Source organism: Halichoerus grypus, chromosome 14, assembly GCF_964656455.1.
Source record: "Halichoerus grypus chromosome 14, mHalGry1.hap1.1, whole genome shotgun sequence".
In the NCBI taxonomy this organism is placed as follows: Eukaryota; Metazoa; Chordata; class Mammalia; order Carnivora; family Phocidae; genus Halichoerus; species Halichoerus grypus.
In genome coordinates this window covers 82,380,341-82,399,545 of record NC_135725.1, presented here as the reverse complement: position 1 = coordinate 82,399,545, position 19,205 = coordinate 82,380,341, and the positions used below count along the sequence as shown (strand labels likewise).

Genomic DNA, 19,205 nt, shown 5'->3' with positions numbered 1-19,205 from the left:
CAGCTTGGACGGAGGAGAGGTAGGATTTGAAGCCAGGTCTATTAGGCTCTAAAATTCCATGATATTGCAATGTTTCCTACCTACAGAACATATATAATAATGATGGGAAAAAAAGATGAATTAAAGAAGAGAAACAAACTATATTATTATTTCTGAAGACAGGACCCAAACCAGTGAAAACAGTTTTAAACACCTTAAAGAAACATGTAGCACCAGCCCTCCTGGGCCTCACTGGGTACCACCTATACAAAAAGGCCAACAGACCTAAAGTCTCCAGAAAGAAGCTCAAGGAAGAGAAACGAAACAAGAGCAAAAAGAAATAATAATTTTTAAAATTTAAAAAAAAAAAAAGAAACATGTAGACTCAGTTAATATATTTGAGGAAGTGGGAGAAAGACATAATATAAATGAATGAATGAATGAATGAACAGAATTTGGTAACAAATTCCAAGCAATTGTATAAAATGGTGGTGAGTTCATCTAATAAAATCTAGAGTCTAAATGCTGTATCTCAATGATTTTAAATATACTATTATGTAACCATGTCAAGATTCAATTACATTTCTATTTTAGAGCAGAAACCTTTTTATACAGATGAAATGCCTGCCAGCAGCAGTCCAAACACTCCAAATTCACTGAACTGAAAATATAATTGTGATGAGAGCATCAGCAGGTTTGTCTCACCACTGCTATAGGAATATCAAAAGTAAATGAGAACCCTATCCTGGGCGGGTGAAGGGGCTTTTGCAGAGTTCATTTACTAAAACCACTTGTATAAAGACAAACCATGCTTTGGTTTGCATTCTCCTCCTGTACACATTTGACATTTCCCGATGTGGAGCACGTTTCACCAAAAGTGTAAAGCACTGTGGGAGTGCTAGAAGCAGATGCATGCCCATTTGTAATCCCATCCCTTAAGGACATGGAAGATTTTTAAATGCTGAAACACAGTTTTCTAAGAATAGAGTGAAAGGCTTCAACAGTTAAATTTTCTGAGAAAAATTAGACCCCAAAGTAATAGGCCCATGGGGAGCTTACATGGCAACCCTAACAACCAGAATGTCAGAAATAGAGAAGTGCTCAGATCACTTTCAAGCTTTTTTTTTCCCCGCAGCATATAATGGCATCCTACAGAGAGGAAAAAGGAAACTACATAAATGTCTCACCAACCCGACTTAGCAGAGTGTCTCTGGTTTCATTAAGAAATACACCACAGTGTACCGTTTCTAGACAGTCTATAGGATAGTGCTTCTTAATATTGTTGTCAAGCTATTCTCTCGAGCTGAGAATTTCTCGTGACAAGAAATTCCTGAGTTTTACAAGTGTCAGTAGGAAAAGTAATTGTTAGAGCAGTCAATATACAGCATGTTCATAACACTCTGCTCTGTCACTTTAGGTACATAATACAGATAAGGAAAAATCCCACCTGAGGTCTCTACTGCGGCTCTGTGCATTGTGTGAGCATATTCCAAACTTCCCTGATTATTGTGTACTGTCTTAATTGTGTATTATCTTAACCAGTCAGTGGTTCCTAACCACGTCACTAAAAAGGAGCTCTTTCCTGATTTATTCTCTCCATACATTCCATGTCTGAATTAATATTTTCTGCAGCAATGAGAATTTATTAGGTTTCTGATATTCTGAAAGGTGATTTCAGATCTTCACTACTTACCCTTATAAATCTCTAAAAATAGAGATTCTAGAACACAAACCCCATACTTTGGTTTCTATAATAGGTTCCAAAATAGAACAATTCCAAAACTGAATATTGTAGTTAGGGGAAGATACCCTACCCATAAAATGAGAATTACAGATGAAAAGGAGAACTATTCTAACTTACCATTTTGACAGAAGTTCTCCCCATGTTTCAAGAATTTTTCCTGCACATTCTTTGGATACATCACCAAATCCACTCAAGAGAGGTTCATCATTATCTTTAATAAATAAAACACATAAAAAAGGGTAACAGGAGTGGCTATGCTAGCCAGAAGAATGAATGGAAACATAACAGTCAAATTTGAAAGATTTTACAGCATAAAGTCGTAAGTTCTATTTCTCTCTTTTAGCATACAGATATAAATACAAAGAAAATAAAAATGATCCTAGGTACAATGTTGCTATGATCTCTTTATTTCTCTTTCACTTTCCATAGAGTCCACATTATGTTAACTGTAGAAAAGAGCCATTTCTAAGACTCAAAATATGCTAGCTTCTTTTTCCTTTTCCAAAGCAAACAACTTTATCCAGGAAAATATATAGCAGTCTTGTTTACCACAGTTAAAAAAAGTTACAAACCACCTAAGTGTCCAACAATAGGAGAGCAGCAATAGGAGGCTGATTAAATTATGATATATGTTTATAATGTAATTACATATTGACATGTGTTTACATTAATAATCTGGCAAAATGCCACATAAAATAAAAACCAGGAGCTAATAAATCTTCATTCTGATCAAAACAGTCTGGAGTAAATTATGCTAAGACATTAACAATTACAATCTCTGAGTGATGGAGTTATGATTTCTTTCCCCCCTCCTTTATGTTTTTAGGACTCTAAATTTCCTACAATGGCATATATTTATTACAGAAAGTACAAAAATATTAAAAAAGACCAAAATGAGTCATTTCAAACTTTACTCTAGTAATTAAGTAAACTCAAATAAGAATTTAAAGATTATAAGATATGAAGATAGTGAAAAAACTGACAATGATAAAGGCCTGTGAGAGGAATTTAAAAGTGTAATGAAAGGGGGAAACGTGGACTAAGACATTTATGTAATCAATCCTCTTTTGCTGGACACTTGGGGAGTTTTCAATTTTCTGCTACAAATAGTATCAGGATGAACATAACTCTTGTTTTCACTGGGCATATGCCCAGAAGTGGACTTCCTGGGATATTTTGAAGCTTACTGACAAATTGCCTTCCAGAATGGCTCTACAATTTATTTCCACTAGTAGGGGACAATGGTACTTCTTTCCAAGTGTCCTCACCAATGCTATTTCTAAGTCTTCTGGCTTAACCTGCCTAAACAAAGTTTGGATCTTTATACCTTTAATGATTACATCATGAATTTGCACCTCTACTAGCAACAGCTCAGAAATCCATGATACTTACTACTTCTTTACATTATAACACCTTGGACATTAGCATCGGTTTTGATGGTGAGATAGGGAAGACACAGACTGAATGTAAGTGAGACTTCTTTTGGGACAAATGGGAGACAGGATAAATAAGGAAAAGAGAAAGGCTCGAGGGCATGAAGATAAACTTTCCCAACTTTGCTATTTTGCCAGAATTGGCCCTACTTTCTAATGCTTCAAGTAATTCTCTACTCATTCTATTATCAATACAACACAACAACTCTTTGGGGAATAGCAGCTATAAAAAATGTACTAAAATGTACCAGAGATGACAATTCCTTTAAAGAGATTAGGAAGATCTGTCTTATCAAATTCTCTTTTACTGTTTTGGATGCTTTCAACATATCTTGACAGTAGCAGTTTGAAATATGTGTTTAGAACTCCATCTACCTAAGGCAGGGGTATGGGTGGGGAGGGAGCAGGCAACCTCAGTTTCAGAGTATTGTTTCTGAACACCTCCCCTTTATACCTGCTGGCTTCCTGCCCTGGGAGCACAAATGTCCTATGGATAAGGAGCCTCTCTACTAGAGGACTATAGCCATTTCTTTCTAGGGAGCAAACACATGACAACAGGATGGGTCTCCCTGGTCCATATACTAGGTTAGAGAATGAAAAGATGGGAAGACTACACAGCTTTCTTCAGCCCCATGGTCCTGTCATGCCATTAGCCTTTCACTACGGGAATGGATCGGGGGGGGGGGGGGGGGGAGCGGAGGATTGGAAGGGTGGGGGGGTAAACCTATCTCACCAGTATCTCCTGAGCATCTATTACACACCAGGAATTGTGTTATACACTAGGGAAACAATGTGGGCAAAAAAAGACACTTTTGTCCTTTACAGAACTTGTGTTCTAGTGTTCCCTAACTCTCCCATGGTCTGCTATTGGTCCTTATCTCTCCTAGTTAACACCTGTTACTAGAGGCCCTCTGAACTCCTCAATTCCACTGAAAAATGTATGCCTGCCATAGATTAGAACTAGACATTAGTCCGGATGTTATCCTTCAGCTGGGCCCAAATTTCTTTGTAACAGGTAGATATTCTTTAAAATCTGCAGCATTCAGATTCAGCATTTGACCATTCTTTGGTTTCATAAAAATAGAGTGTCTGTCTCAGTTTATGGTGCATTTTGTTTTTATTGCTGAGTTTAAGGGGAGAAGAGTTCTTTATTACTTGCTCTTCCATCTTAAGCAGTGTTGACTTAGAAGGTAAACTACAAGTCTCAAGACTACTAATTATAGAGCAGTCTCAAACAGTGAGAACAATTCCACCTTTCCCAGCTTTAACACATGACTCAATTGGTTCTGCAGGAAGACTTTAAATTGTATCTCTAACTTCTCCCAAAACAATATATGTGCTTTCTTTGCACTTCAAAATGCTTTATGTGAACTAAATGCACCAAGATGATTACAGAATAGAGCTCAGACTGCTAACTCTCAGAACTGGATAAAGATCTTCCTTGCCTATTTCTAGCTGTGTGGCCTTGGGCAAATTCATTTTTCTGAGATACCATTTCCTTATGTGCAAAATAAGGATAATAGAAATCTTGTTTTTCAGAACTTTTGTGAGGATTATATAAACAAAGTATTATTTTACTTTAGAAACAAATTTTAAAAGTCCCAGCTCAAAAACTACTCTTCATGATGTCCTACCACATCTCCCCACAATGAAAAATGGATTCTCCTCTATGAATTTCCAGAACACTTTCTGTGAACCTCACATAGACACATGCTTCATATGACCTTCTATCATAATCAGCTTTTTTCCTCTTTATAAAAATAAAAAGTCCTGGTACAAAATTATAGGTTAGAAAATGCTTCCCAAACTTTTGCTATTCCTGTGCTGCTCCTCTCCACTTCTCACTTCTATATAGTAGCTTTTAACAGAGACTGACAGATTAGTTAATGGATATAACCATTAAAAAAAAAAAAGAGAGAGAGAGAAAAAAAGAACTGGATGATTCCTAATGTTTATCAGTGTGAAAATCCAATAATATATAAACATAAATTTGTATATTTAAATACTTATATTTTGTGAAAGAGTCATGTGTGGAAGCCACATTTTGACAAGTGAAATTGTCCCTGTAAAATGAACCAGTTGAAATGGGAACATTTATTTAGGTGGAAGCTATGTCAAGTTTGCTCTAAAAATGTGCTAATACACTAAGCTATCACATGCGGATTCTTTAAAAAAACACTAATTATAAATCTCATTTTTTCCAACTTGATCACAATTATCTTAAAGAAGGTCCTGTGCTCATCATTTTTGAATCTCCCACGGTCCTTTGCATATAGTACATTCTCATAAGTATTTACTGAAAGAATTCCAAATGCTATGTCACAGTATCAATTCCCTCGTAAAATTATAATGGTGTGCATGGTGTACCACCCCATAATAGAAATTAAGCTCTCCCTACAATTTACCTTCCTCTTCATCATCTTCTGGAGGAGAAGGTATCATTGAACTCTGAGATCCAGACTGTGGCAGGCGAACTGAGGGACTGGCTGTAGTTTTCCTCCTCTCTCTCTCTGATTCACTTTCCAAGCACACAACTTCATACAAAGTGTCAGTATTGTTCTTTCTCTCCTTCTGCTTTATCTTGAAGATGAAAAAATATTATTTACTAAGTGGTACAATTATTTTTTAACTGAGCACTACACTTCTGATTTCATACAGGATGTGAGAATAAAAAGGTAGAACTTTGAAATGTCTACACTAAATGTAACCTTTTCTTTTTTATCTTTTTTAAAGATTTCATTTATTTATTTGACAGAGACAGTGAGAGAGGGAACACAAGCAGGGGCAGGGGAGAGGGAAAAGCAGGCTCCCTGCCGAGCAGGGAGCCCAACGCAGGGCTTGATCCCAGGACCTTGGAATTATGACCTGAGTCGAAGGTAGACGCTCAACAACTGAGCCACCCAGGCGCCCCCAAATGTAACCTTTTCTAAATAGAAAAATATACGTTTAGACTTAACAATCCGCAGGAAAATAGGCTAGCAGGACTCTAATTCTGCAGTTTTATTTAAGTTTAGTTTAAGAAACTATCGATGAGGGGAGCCCCTAGGTGGCTCAGTTGGTTAAGTGTCTGCCTTCAGCTCAGGTCATGATCCCGCGGTTCTGGGATCAAGCCCTGTGTTGGGCTCTCTGCTAGATGGGAGTCTGCTTCTCTCTCTGCCCCTCCCCCTGCTCATGCTCTCTCTCACATGAGCTTTCTATCAAATAAATAAAATCTTAAAAAAAAAAAAGAAGAAACTATGTAAAAATGTTTTGTTTTTTTATTTTTTGAGAGAGGAAGAGAGGGTGGGGAAGGGCAGAAGGAGAGTGAGAGAGAGACTCTTAAGCAGGCTCCTCGCCCAGCGCCGAGCCCGATGTAGGGCTCGTCATGACTCTGAGGTCATGTCCTGAGCTGAAATCAAGAGTCAGATGCTTAACTCAATGAGCCACCCAGGCACCCTGGAAAAAATGTTTTAAAATATTCTAACACAGTTTAGGACTAAGAGAGTCCTTTTATTTCCATGCCTCTTCCCACTCCTTTAGCTTAATTAAAGCAGTGTAGGGAACTTTTCTTTAACTGAAAGCTGTAACTGGGGTTGGGGTGTAGAGGTGAGCGGCAGAAAAGAGATTAATGAAATTCACAAAAATTTTGTATCTCAAATTGGTTTGTATTTTGAGGCAAACACATAGTTTGAACTCACCTAAATTAAAAATTAAGGACCAAGAATATAAAACTTTTCCAGTACCAAATTTAAATATATTAATATTCCACATTACAGCCAGTTTAAGAAGAAGGGGGAAAAAAGAGTGAAATACAGAGCAGGAAGAAAAAGCAGAATTATAGGAAAAGACAGAAAGACAACTAGAAATGTGGCTACACCAATGAGAAAGATATACAAGCATAAAGTAAAAATACAGAAAGAGAAGAGGGGGTTAAAATGCTCATTAGGTACAAAAATATCAGGCAGAGCGGATTTTATCATCTGAATGTTCATGTAGGTTCTTAAAAAAATTATCCCAATCCTGGAAGACCAAGTTAGTGGCAACATGTCCTTTCAATATCATCCTGAAACATTGCTTAATATAGGAGTCGGTAAACCTTTCTGAAAAGGGCCAAAGAGTAAATATTTTAGGCTCTGTGGGCCACTAGTCTGTCACAACTACTCAACTCTGCCACGATGGTGCAAAAGCCCCCATAGATACTAAGTCAGTGAGTGTGGCTATATTCCAAAAAAACTTTATAAAAACAAAGGCCAGGCCAGATTTGACCCACATACTCTAGTTTGACAACTTTGTTTTAACATGTCCACCTAAGGATTAATTTTCTAGATGAATAAACAATTCTGACTTAGCTACTTACTATTAAAGACCCAGACTCTATGAAGTTATATATTAACCTATAGATTTGTGTCCAATAGATAGGCAAATGATTTCTGTCCAGTAGAAAAGATAACCCAAACTTACCTTTAAGACATTAGCCAGTTTTATTTCTGACCTAGCAATCTTGTTCTAACATTATTATTTTTTTTAAAGGACTATATCAACTCAATTTCCTCAAATATGTAGAGCCAGTTTTACCATCTTACTGGCTCCCTCAATACTTAATGAATTGAATTAAAATCTATGACATATGTTCATTCTAAATTTATAATTACGTTTAACTTTTAAGTATTACACTTTGATAGGGAATAGGATTTCCTTTTTTCATTTGTTACAAATTACTGTCTGAAACAGTTAGTTACTATCTAGAAGAGTTCAAAGATCAACAGCTCTTTACTTAAAAAAAAAAAATTCTCAGAGACTATATAAATGTGATAACCACTGCAGCTCACCTAGAAACTCTTCTGTGAGTTATACTGACCATACTAAAACTGCCTTTTGAAGTCAGATAAACATAGTCACGAACTGAACCCTGCTTATAAGAATGCCAGCTATTAAAAATGATATACATTGTTGAAGCTGGGAAATAGTACATGGGGGTTATACTATTATTTTTATTTCTGTGTGTTTGAATTTTCTGTAATAAAAAACTTTTGAAAAATCACTCCTGAAAAACACAGACTTGAATAAATGGAAAGATACCATGTCCTTAGATGACTAAACATAATAAAGATGTCAATTCTCCTTAGTAAAAATACCAATTTTTTCCCAGAGCTATAGAAGTTGAATCTAAAGTTTACATGAAAAATAAGAATATCCGGCAAAATCCACAAAAGAACTGGGGAGGTAAGGTAGCCCTATCAGGTATTAAAACATATTATAAAGTCTACATAATTAAAAGTGTGATATTGGTGCATGAGTAACTTAAAAACCCATGAAAGAGAACATAAAAGCCCGAATAAAGTCCAAACATGCAAGAAAATGTGATATATGATAAAAAGTGGCATCTCAAATCACTGGGGGAAAAGTTAGACTATTCAATAAATGGCTTTGGGACAAGTAGATGGCCATTTGGAAAAAGATTAAATCAGACCCATACTTTACACCATACATCAGAATAAAACACTAATGAATCAAATCTAAAAGTAGAAAAACAAAACCATATAATAGAAGAAAATGTGTAAATTTCTTTATTATTGCGTGTAGGGAAAGTATTTCTAATTATGACTCAAAATCCAGAAGCTTTAAAGGGAAAACCTTGATAAATTCAAGTACCTAAAAATATAACCATATGGCAAAAAAAGCTGAAAAGATTCATCATAATTTAAGTCACAAGACAAGTGACAAACCAGGAGAAATATTTGCAATTTATATCTCAAAGGGTTAATCTCTCAAATACAGAAAGAGCTTCTAAAAACTAAAAGGAAAAAGGCCAAAACCAAAAAGCCAAAGATATGAAGGATAGTTCAGAGAAAAGGAAAGTAAAGTCACCATGAAACATATGAAAAAAGGCTTGTTTTCATTCATCAAAGGATAAATTAAGACTACCATCAGATCCTTAAGTTTGACAACATACTCTTGACAAGCCTGTGGAGAAACAGGTACTCTCATATCCTGTTCATCTCTATGATTACAACAGTGAGAAAGGGAAATTGGGCAAATATAACAAAATTACATATGCAAAATTATCTACTCTAAGATGCACTTTCATTAAATCAAAACATATGCACAAAGTTCTATACTACAACATTATTTGGAATAGCAAATGATTTAAAAAAATCCAAAAATCCATCAATAGAGGACACTTAAAAAATCATAAATCATGATTCATCCAAACAACAAAGTACTATGTAGCCATTAAGAATGAGGAAGATCTCTATGAAATGATGTGGAATGATCTGCAAGATATAGTAAGTTAAAAAAACAAGGTGCAGGACGGTACACAGGCTAGTTTGTACTTAAAAAAGGGAGTTAAAGGGGTGCCTGGGTGGCTCAGTCGTTAAGCGTCTGCCTTCGGCTCAGGTCAAGATCTCAGGGTCCTGGGATCGAGCCCCACATCGGGCTCCGTGCTCAGCAGGAAGCCTGCTTCTCCCTCTCCCACTTCCCCCTGCTTGTGTTCCCTCTCTCACTGTGTCTCTCTCGGTCAAATAAATAAATCTTTAAAAGAAAGAGGGTGGGGGAGTTAAAAATACGTAGGAGTATTTTACTATTTTCCCAAAAAGAAACATTGGGACGGTAACCCAGAAACCACTAATAATGGTTACCTATGGGTTTGGATGGAGAAACATGAATGAAAGTTAAGACTTCTGAGTACATTTTTACATAATCTTGACTTTTGTACCACTGTATATATTTTAAATATTCAAAAAATTAAACCAAATAAAAGACCCAAAGTCCCCAAATTGAAAATATGGAAACAAATGAACCTAGATATATATCAAATGGTAACGTAACTATAATGAAAAAAATTTTTTTTCCAATTAACTTTTGAACACAACACTCATTTTATAATCATACTGGAACATGTTCAAAGGGGAAAAAAGTTCCATAAAATCTTAAACTTCACTCAATAGTTTACTAATTGCAATACTGACTTTTTTGGAATGAATATCAACAAATGGAAATTTGAAACTATACTGACTCAATTTCATATTATATACATCCATTTTTATGTTATACCTACATATTACAGTTATATTAATAAACGTTTTTCCCAAAATTTAAGCACCTATAGAAAAGCTCAGAATATGCTAAATATTCTGAAAACCTTTTCATTTAGATGTTTACATATTGATTTTTATATACTGATATGAAAATATGGGTCTTATTTCCAATTAAAAGAAGTTTGTACAATGTAAGTTGTACACAAATTGCAGTGTGGCATCATCTATATTTTAGAAATGGTACAAGTTTATTAATGAATGCTTAATTACCCCATCATTAATTGTATTAATATATGTTTCTCCTCACTGAAATTTTAAGTAAAATCTGTATTTCAAAAACAAATATAATAGTACCTTTTCTTAACATTTTACAAGTTTATAAAGATTTTGTTATAAATTTGCTAGGAGCAATAAAAGAAAGATGTGTATTAAGGGTGTTTCCTGCAATACTGTTATTTTTTAATTCTTTGATAAAGTAGGATAAAGCAAATAAATATATTGCAGTTATTGTATTTAAGATATTCAATATTAGAAACATATATAAATGTAAAAGAAGAAAACCCTGTAATGTGAAATTACTATTGAAAATATGTGAATGAACTCAACTGACTGAAGGATCATCAATGCTAAAGGATGCTAAAACCATTAGTTAGAAAGTTGTTGAGGAACAGGGTATTTGGAAGTTGCCAAAGAACCACCCCAAATATTACTTGCTAAATGCAAAAACTACTTTTACAAAGGAGAAATCCAGTGGTCACCACCTTAACCCAGTGATCACACTTCCCAGGAACAGCGGAATACCACATATCACGTGCCCCCTGATTTAGCAGTTGAAGATCTCCAGTACAGAAAGCATTTCCATATTTTTCACCTTCAGAGGTTCAGTGGTTTACTGCATATGTGTGCGTATGCCTATGTATGCAGGCATGCATATGCACACACACACACCCCAAAGAGAAATAAGAGGCTCAGGTTTCTAATATGGTCATACTAATAACTTGTCTATGTGATGTTGGCCGCATACTTCATCTTGTAGAGATCAGCTTCATTTATAAAATAATTTCATAAAAGATTCTAAGACACCTAGAATCTCTTTGGCAATAAAATTCTGTAATTCCATAGTTTTAAGAATGCTTAGCTGGTCTTAAATTCACTTTACGTTACTGTTGGAAAACCTAGTCTTCAGACCAGTTTCTTCCTCTTTTAGTAAACAATATTCTAAATATTTAAATCCAAGAAAACAATTATTTCTGCATTATTTTTTTTTTAAGTAGGCTCCACGCCCAGTGTAGGACTTAAACTCACGACCCTGAGATCAAGACCTGAGCTGAGACCAAGAGTCAGACGTTTAACCGACTAAGCCACCCATGTGCCTCTTTCCCCACTAATTTTAAAAGTTTCTTCTCTAATATGATGCCATCTTAATATAATACTACTCACAGTTGGGAAGGCTTCCATGCTTAAGAGGAGTTACTGAGTCATCAGGTAATTTTAGTGATAGGAAAAAGACTCAATTTTTAAACACGTATTAAAATTTTTTCTACAATTATTTTCCCATACTGACAACAGAAACTATATGCTATATATTTTAAAAATTTGGTCTGCACCACTGTTTCCTTTTCAGTCTGATGAGAACTGCAAAAGGGTTAAAATTTTAAATTCTCCTTAATTTAAGTAAATCCTAAAAATACTCTTACAGAAAGACAGACAAAGGGAGGATGTTTCTACGGAAAGAATCCTGACTGAGAACGCTGAGAAAGCTCAGGTATGCATCTTGTTCACACAACATTCCATAAAATTGATTGTACATCTCTGGATCTATAAAACTGAAAATACTATCCTCATTGGTTCACTATAAAAATTATATGACAGAAAAAGTCAAGGTAGCTCGTACAGGGATGGCCACAGTAGGCTCTCAACCACTGTAGCTATTACTTTTTAATGCCATGAATGTAAAGGAGGGAATAAACTTAGTTTATTATGTTACAAGAAATGAGATTAACAGTGCTCTAAGTGCACTAAGACAGCGACAAGCTGCTCAAATTCTTCACACTCTCTCTCTTCTTTCCCATTCCCCACCCCTCACAAAACTCCTCCCCCCCAAAATAAGACTTACCCAAATAAGGAAAAAAATGAAAGATTCTCAGGAATTCCCTGCTCTCCTCCCTAGCTTCCACATATAAACTTCTGCTTTTTGCAAAGAAAATATTGACAACTTGGCCTATGTTTAGCTTGTAACCTTAACAGAGATTCTAGAGTAGTCTATTGGGCTAGGTCTCAGGTATATGTGTTTCTGGCTACTTTATTCTGCCTAAGTCATTTATTAGCCTACTTAAGATACATTATATTAGACCAAACCACATAAGTAATATTCCTGTAAACTCATGCAGTCTTTGAATATAAGGTTGTATAAGACCTAAAGGGAAAAGCAAGATCAGAGGAATCTTATTTATGTTCACTAAGATTAAAGAGACAGAACTCTAAAGAGAGTATGTTTTCTTACATATAAATTTGTTCTAAAATTATTATAGAATTAAGTTCTATTTATCATCTCTTACTCTAGACACTTAAGAATCATCCCTACTCCCTAAATTTTTAAAATAATACCTGTAAATTGGTTTTCTTTCTGAAGTGTTCTTCTTCTGGGACTAATCCACTAATAATAATCAATGTTGTTTTGATTTCATAACTTAGTATTTTTTTTTTTAAGTAGGCTCCACGCCCAGAGTGGAGACCCGAACTCACAACCCTAAGATCAAGACCCAAGCTGAGATCGAGTCGGATGCCCAACTGACTGAGCCACCCAGGCATCTCAATGACTTAATATTTTTTATTCTTTCTCTGCCCCACTTAGGTTCCACAGTCCCTCTCAATAACAGGTAAAATGTATGAAGAACATACTATATGCCAAATGTGTTACATAGTTTCTCCATATCAAATAACACTATGAGGAAGATTCAATCACTGCCATTTTACAGCTGAGTAAATAGGCTCACAGAGTTGAAGGTACGTGCTAATATCCATATACTCTGATTCCAAAGCCAACTTCTAGTTGATAACCCTATGCTAATCCTTTTCTGCTGCCACAGTGAAGAGCTGGGAGAACAGTGCTGGGGCCCAGGTTTACTTTCTGTCTCCTAGGACAGCACTGAAGAGAAATCTCTATTCCTGTTCTGTTTGCCACCTTTTTCTAACTATAACCAAAAGGGCTAACTTGGATACACTGGAACTAAAATATTTATTGCTATCAGAAAGTATACTCAAGTAAATCCACAAGCAACACTGTAATTTTATAAAACTCAAGACTGAAGTTACATGTCAATAAAATCAATTCAACAACTATTTATAGACAACTACTATGTTTTAGATGCTTGGGATAAATCAGTGAACAAGGCAGATCAGGAACCACTACTGCCTTAGTAGAGGTTTCTAACAGAGAAAATAGATAATAAGCAAAATAAAATTAAGTATATTATGTGATATCCTGGAAGTTAAGAGCAGACAAACTGCAGTGTTACATGTGGCAATCAGGCATTATTAAGATGTCAAGCTGAGCACAGATTTGAAGAAGATGAGGACCTGAAAGAGATGAATAATAGCAAGTGGGAAATGGGAAGAGCATTTAAGGCAGAAGAAACAGTTAATAGCGAAGGCCCCGAGAACATGGCTAGAGCAGAAGAAGCAAGGAAGAAGAGCGGTAAGAGAGAAATTAGTTCATGGTATAACAGGCAGTAGATCACACAGGGTCTTAGAAGCCACCGAAAAGGACTCTGGCTTTTACAGAGTAGAATAGGTTTAAAGAGTTATGAGCAGAAAAGTGATCTGATTTGATCTTAGGCTGCTGTGTTGAGAATATATGAAGGGCGGGGGGGGGTGCAAAAAAAGAAACAGGGAGATGTGAAGAGGCTACTACAGTAGCTCAGGTAAAGGTGACAATTCAGATGAGGTTAGTGTAATCTAAGTGCTAAGAAGCAGCCAGAGTCTAAATAGATTTTGAAAGTAAATAGAATTTCCTGACTGACTGGATATGAGATGTGAAAAATGAAAGTAAGATTCTTGGCCTCAGCAACAATTAGGAGAAGATGTCCATGAACTGAGACAGTAAAGACAGGTAAGGAGAGCATTCTAGGGATTGGTGGGGGGGTGAGGTAAATTTGAGATGTCCTGAAGGCTAAGTGAAAGAGGGATAAGGAAGGGGGGAGTGATCATCCGTATTATATACTGCTCAAAGGCCAAGGACTATGAAGACTCAGACTGACCACTAGATTTAGCAATTTAGGTCACTATGGACTTGATTTTTTTTTTTTCAAGAAGTTTTGATACAAAGGAAAGCAAAAGAAAGGAAAAGTAGTGGGCATCTGAGGCCAAGAAAAGCTAAAAGGAAACAGATTTCATCTACTGCCCACCACAGGTAAAATAGAGTATGGAATTTGACTTTGACCAAATTAACTGACAAATTTTTTTTTTTTAAACTGATACTCAGAAGAGACCATAACATAATAGACTATAATAATCTATTATTAAAAATGTCTAACATATAATCCAAAATTGCTAGACAAAGAAACAGGAAAATGTGACTCACCAGACATTAGATTTAGCAGTTAAGGATTTTTAAAGTAGCAATATTATAATTATGCTCAAGGACGTAAGAGAAAATCTTGAAAGAACAAAGAGGAAATCTCATAAGAAAACAGAAACTATAAAAAAAAGAACCAAATGGACATTCTAGAATAAAAAGTACAAGATCTGAAATTTAAAGAAAAATTCATTGAATGGACTTAACAGAAAATTGGGGATGATAAAAGGGGCAAGCCAGCTTTAAGACATGTCAAAAGAGAGTTAAAATGATATCCCACCTGAAGAAAAAACAGAAAAAAAATTATTTAATTAAAAACAGAGCCTTAGAGATCTGCGAGATAATATCAAAAGGACTAAAATATATGTAACTGGAATCCTATGAGAGAAAAGAGAGATGGGGCAGGAAAAAAGGTTGAAAGGAATAACAAAGCAGATTTTCCTCAAAATTGGGCAAAACAAAACAAAACAAATATTTAAACAAAATTTAAAAATTCAAGAAGCTCAGGGGTGCCTGGGTGGCTCAGTAGGTTAAGCATCTGCCTTCAGCTCAGGCTCCTGGGATCCAGCCCCGCATCAGGCTCCCTGCTCAGGGGGGAGCCTGCTTCTCCCTCTCCGGTTTCTCCTGCTTGTGTGCCCCCTCCCTCCCTCTCTCTGTCAAACAAATAAAAAAAAATTCAAGAGGCTCAGCAAATCACAAGGAAGACAAAGAATACCATGCCTAAGGCACATCATATTTAAATGTCTGAAAACCAAAGATAAAAAATAATTTTAAAAGCAGCCAGGAAACAATGACTCATTCCATACAGAGAAACAATATCAATAAATGCACGCTGACTTCACATGGGAAACAATGAGAGCCAGGCGACTGTGAGAGGACATCTCTAAAGTGCCAGAAGAAAAAAAATGTCAACCCAGAATCCTACAGCCAGTGAAAATATCTCACTGGAATGAGGGTGAAATAAAAACATTTTCAGATAAAGAAGTCTAAGAGTTAATGACTTCAGTAGATCGACTCTAAAAGAAATGTTAAAGTAAGTTCTTCAGATTGAAGGCAAGTAAGATCAGACAGGAACCTGGTTCTTGAGGAAGAAATGAAGAGCAAGAAAAATGATAAATACATGGGTAAAAATGAAAGACAATTTTTCCTCTTAATATGTTTAAAATACACATGACTGTTTAAAGATATAAGTGATAGCCTGATGATAAATCAGCCTCAAAAATAGTTTCTCCTTTCTTATCTATACCTCCCTCCCATATTTATAGAAAAGTGTAGTACCTGTTTTAGTTTCAAAAAGAAATTTTCAGTAGTACTACGTTTGCTGAAGGGCCAGAATAATCTTTCATTAGGTGAGCAAACACGGACTTTTGTCTCTATGAGAAATCGAACAGGCTCCTGTACTTCTGTTATTACCAAATCAACAGCTGTGGTCATAAACAGCACTTTATCTAGAGAGAGAGGGGGGGAGAAGCAAATAAAAAAATGGAAATATCTTTGCTCATACAATTAATGTAAAAGTAATTACTTTTCTCACAAACTTTCAAGATAGCTTAAGGTGATCCATTAATTAAATCAAAATCTAAAATAATCAGATAAATTGCTGTTTTGAAAACTTTTTCTGTATTGAGAATTCTTTGCTTGGGTAGACTCCTTGGAATTAGTGACAGCATTACATAGAAGTTTATGAAATGTTCTGTCAGACTGATCTGCAAAAGTGGCATACGGCCTCTTCATGCCACTCTCACCAACACTGGGAATTCTCAACTTTTAAAATCTTGGCTAACTTATCCATTTATCTATGGTGCTATGAGTAAAAAGAAAAAAAGAAGGGGAAAAAAAATAAATGCTCAACAGGAGGCACTAGTTAAGCAAATAATGTTACATTTTCAGGATAGAATATTATACAGCCACTAAATGGCATTCAGGAAGAGTAGGAAATAACTTTAAAAGGTGGTTTCTGCAACAAAATATCTGAAAAGCTACATATGAAACTGGTCACAATGGTCCTCTTGGGGTGGGGCCCTGAGGACTATGGTCAATTTTTACTTTCCCCTCTATATCCTTTTAATTTTTAACCATATGTGTATATGTTAAAAATAAAATTTAGAATTCTGTATATAAATAAGTACATGAATAGAAAAGGAAGCAGGGAAGTGAAAAATTGAGAAGGAGGGAAAAATAAGTGGGGAAAAATGATACTTTGTTAATAGGTCAAATTTAATAATAAACTCAAAGACCTACACAAATTCTTTGGTTTCACCAGAATTAAAAAACACTGATATTTGTCAAATAAGTGGTCCTAAGGCCTGGGTATCTTTTTGGGACCAAAATTTCTGTTCATGATATCAATAATCTGCATCACCTTTAGGAGTTTCTTCATTTACAACTTGAAAAGGTAGAGATTTTGGATTCCAGCTCCCAGTGATAACATAGGACTTTCCATCCGAACTTTTGCCCATAGATTCCTAAAGAAAATAATAAAAACAAACATTAATGCCAAAATAAAGGAACAACAGCTAGCTCCCATTTTGCTGCCTTTAAAAAACAGGAGTCACGAAAATGTAAAAATATGAAAGAGGGTCAGATATTTTTTAAAAAGTAGAAATATATGTGAATGAGACGACTGCAGTTAAAATTAAAGATGTGCCAATTATTTATGCAATTGCTCCTGAAAATTATAAAGTAAATGCTTATAAATCATATCAAATTCTGCAAATTTAGAGAAATTTACCACCTGAATCTATGCTGAATTCTTCTGTCAAGTGCATAATTATCACATAAATTTTAGTTTTGAAAATAAAGATTTTCACATAATAGCAACAATATTAATACCACCTACTTTTAAAAAACTCATGATAGTTTGTAAACACTTCCCTCACGAACTCTCTCTTTGATTCCAACTTCAACCTTAAATTGTAAACAAGGATTATTCACCATTATACAGTGAAGAAACCGAGGCTGAGACTAAATAGGTCTAAGGTCAGACTAGTAAATATCAAGTCAGAAATAAGGAAATTCTTTCTCTTTGTTTATTGCTATTACAGCTCACAAGAACACCTTCACAAAAGTGCTTTACCATCAGATTCAAGTGAGATAAAGTGAAACCTTTATCAAGGAAATAGTGTATAACCTTAAAAAGAAAAGCAATCCTTACCAAATCTAACAAGTGCATGTCACTATTTCGTACATCTTTTCCTGGGCTAAGGAGAAGACCAAAACACCTGCAAAGAAAGAACAGGCATAAATTTGGAAGAAAGATAACAGAAAAAAGACGTTTAAACTAGGTCATTTAAAATTCTAATTGATGGATAAAGGACACATTAAAATTATCAATAAATTAGCATTGCCCAAATAACCTTACTTCTTTTACTTACAGAAACAAATTCTCTTGTCTTTTATTATCACATAGTTGAAGTCAGCATATTAGCTGATGATTTATGGGAGCTAATTCAAAGTGAACGAAGTATTCACTTCAATAACCAAAAGAATTCCCGAGGACAAAATTTTTGCAAATATATTTTTGAATATAGTATATGGTTACTCCACTGGATTGATAAAAATGAGAATTTATATTTAAGCTGAATTTACTAAAAATGTTTACCTTTCAATGGCCAGTTCTTTATTAGTTGTTTGTTGCACATAGATGACAATCTTCTTATCAGTTCCCTGGCGAAGTTTAAAGCACTGTCTGTCCTTCTCTTTAGGAACTGCACTGTAGAACAACATGTTTCATTAATTTTGCAAAGTATTTTCTTGTGACATATACTAGAAACAACCTCTCTTGAATCTAGGGTTCTTTTGTATGCCTGGTTTTCAAGTCATCACAGAAATTTAAAAATCATCATCTACCTCTTGATGTGAAAATATTATCATTACTGTATGTAATCCACTAAACAATTTATAAGAGCTAGAAAAAACTCATATGCTCCCTAAAATGTGGCTTTAATTTAATTTTCTGTTGTTGTGAAATTAAGTTAGATATCTGTAAAGCACTTAGCATGGCATCTAGCACATAGGCACTCAAAAAAACATTAGTTTTCTTTCCTTTCAATTTAGTCACTTTTTTTTTTACAAATATTTATTGCCTTATTTGTTTAAATATGTAATAAAGAAAAAATACTTAATCATACATCCTTTGAATTCCAAAAAAGGTACCTTCAAAAAATAATAGAGATAAGGAAAATAAGGCCAACAGTAAGCTGTTGCTTAATGCTTCCCTTAAGCAGTGATAACCTTATTATTCACATGTGCAATAACTATAAAAATAATACTAATGATATACTTAAACATCACCTTAAGAAAAAAGTTGAAAATATTCTTAAAATTAGAGTTTACCAAAATAATCCCCTACTCTCCCACACACCACTTTCTCTGGCTCCTTTGTTCTCAAAAGCAAACATCTGCCAATGGCAATCAGCCAACGTGCAGCAAATACAAATTATGTCTTCGTACTG

The 19,205-nt window shown here is 35.0% G+C and overlaps 1 protein-coding gene across 8 annotated transcripts in view; it reads right to left on the bottom strand.

The window, feature by feature from the left end:
- RABGAP1 (RAB GTPase activating protein 1) overlaps positions 1 to 19,205 on the bottom strand; it is a 157,712-nt gene that overhangs the window by 82,022 nt on the left and 56,485 nt on the right. For all 8 annotated transcript variants that reach the window (XR_013443831.1, XM_078061731.1, XM_078061732.1 and 5 more), the window contains 6 exons: positions 18,353 to 18,463; positions 17,906 to 17,972; positions 17,114 to 17,216; positions 16,030 to 16,199; positions 5,562 to 5,736; positions 1,841 to 1,934 (listed from right to left, as the gene is read on the bottom strand). Coding sequence is in view for 7 of the 8 variants with exons in the window: in XM_078061731.1 (XP_077917857.1) it covers positions 1,841 to 1,934; positions 5,562 to 5,736; positions 16,030 to 16,199; positions 17,114 to 17,216; positions 17,906 to 17,972; positions 18,353 to 18,463 (720 nt within the window). In the remaining variant the exon portion in view is untranslated. The remainder of the gene's footprint in view (positions 1 to 1,840; positions 1,935 to 5,561; positions 5,737 to 16,029; positions 16,200 to 17,113; positions 17,217 to 17,905; positions 17,973 to 18,352; positions 18,464 to 19,205) is intronic.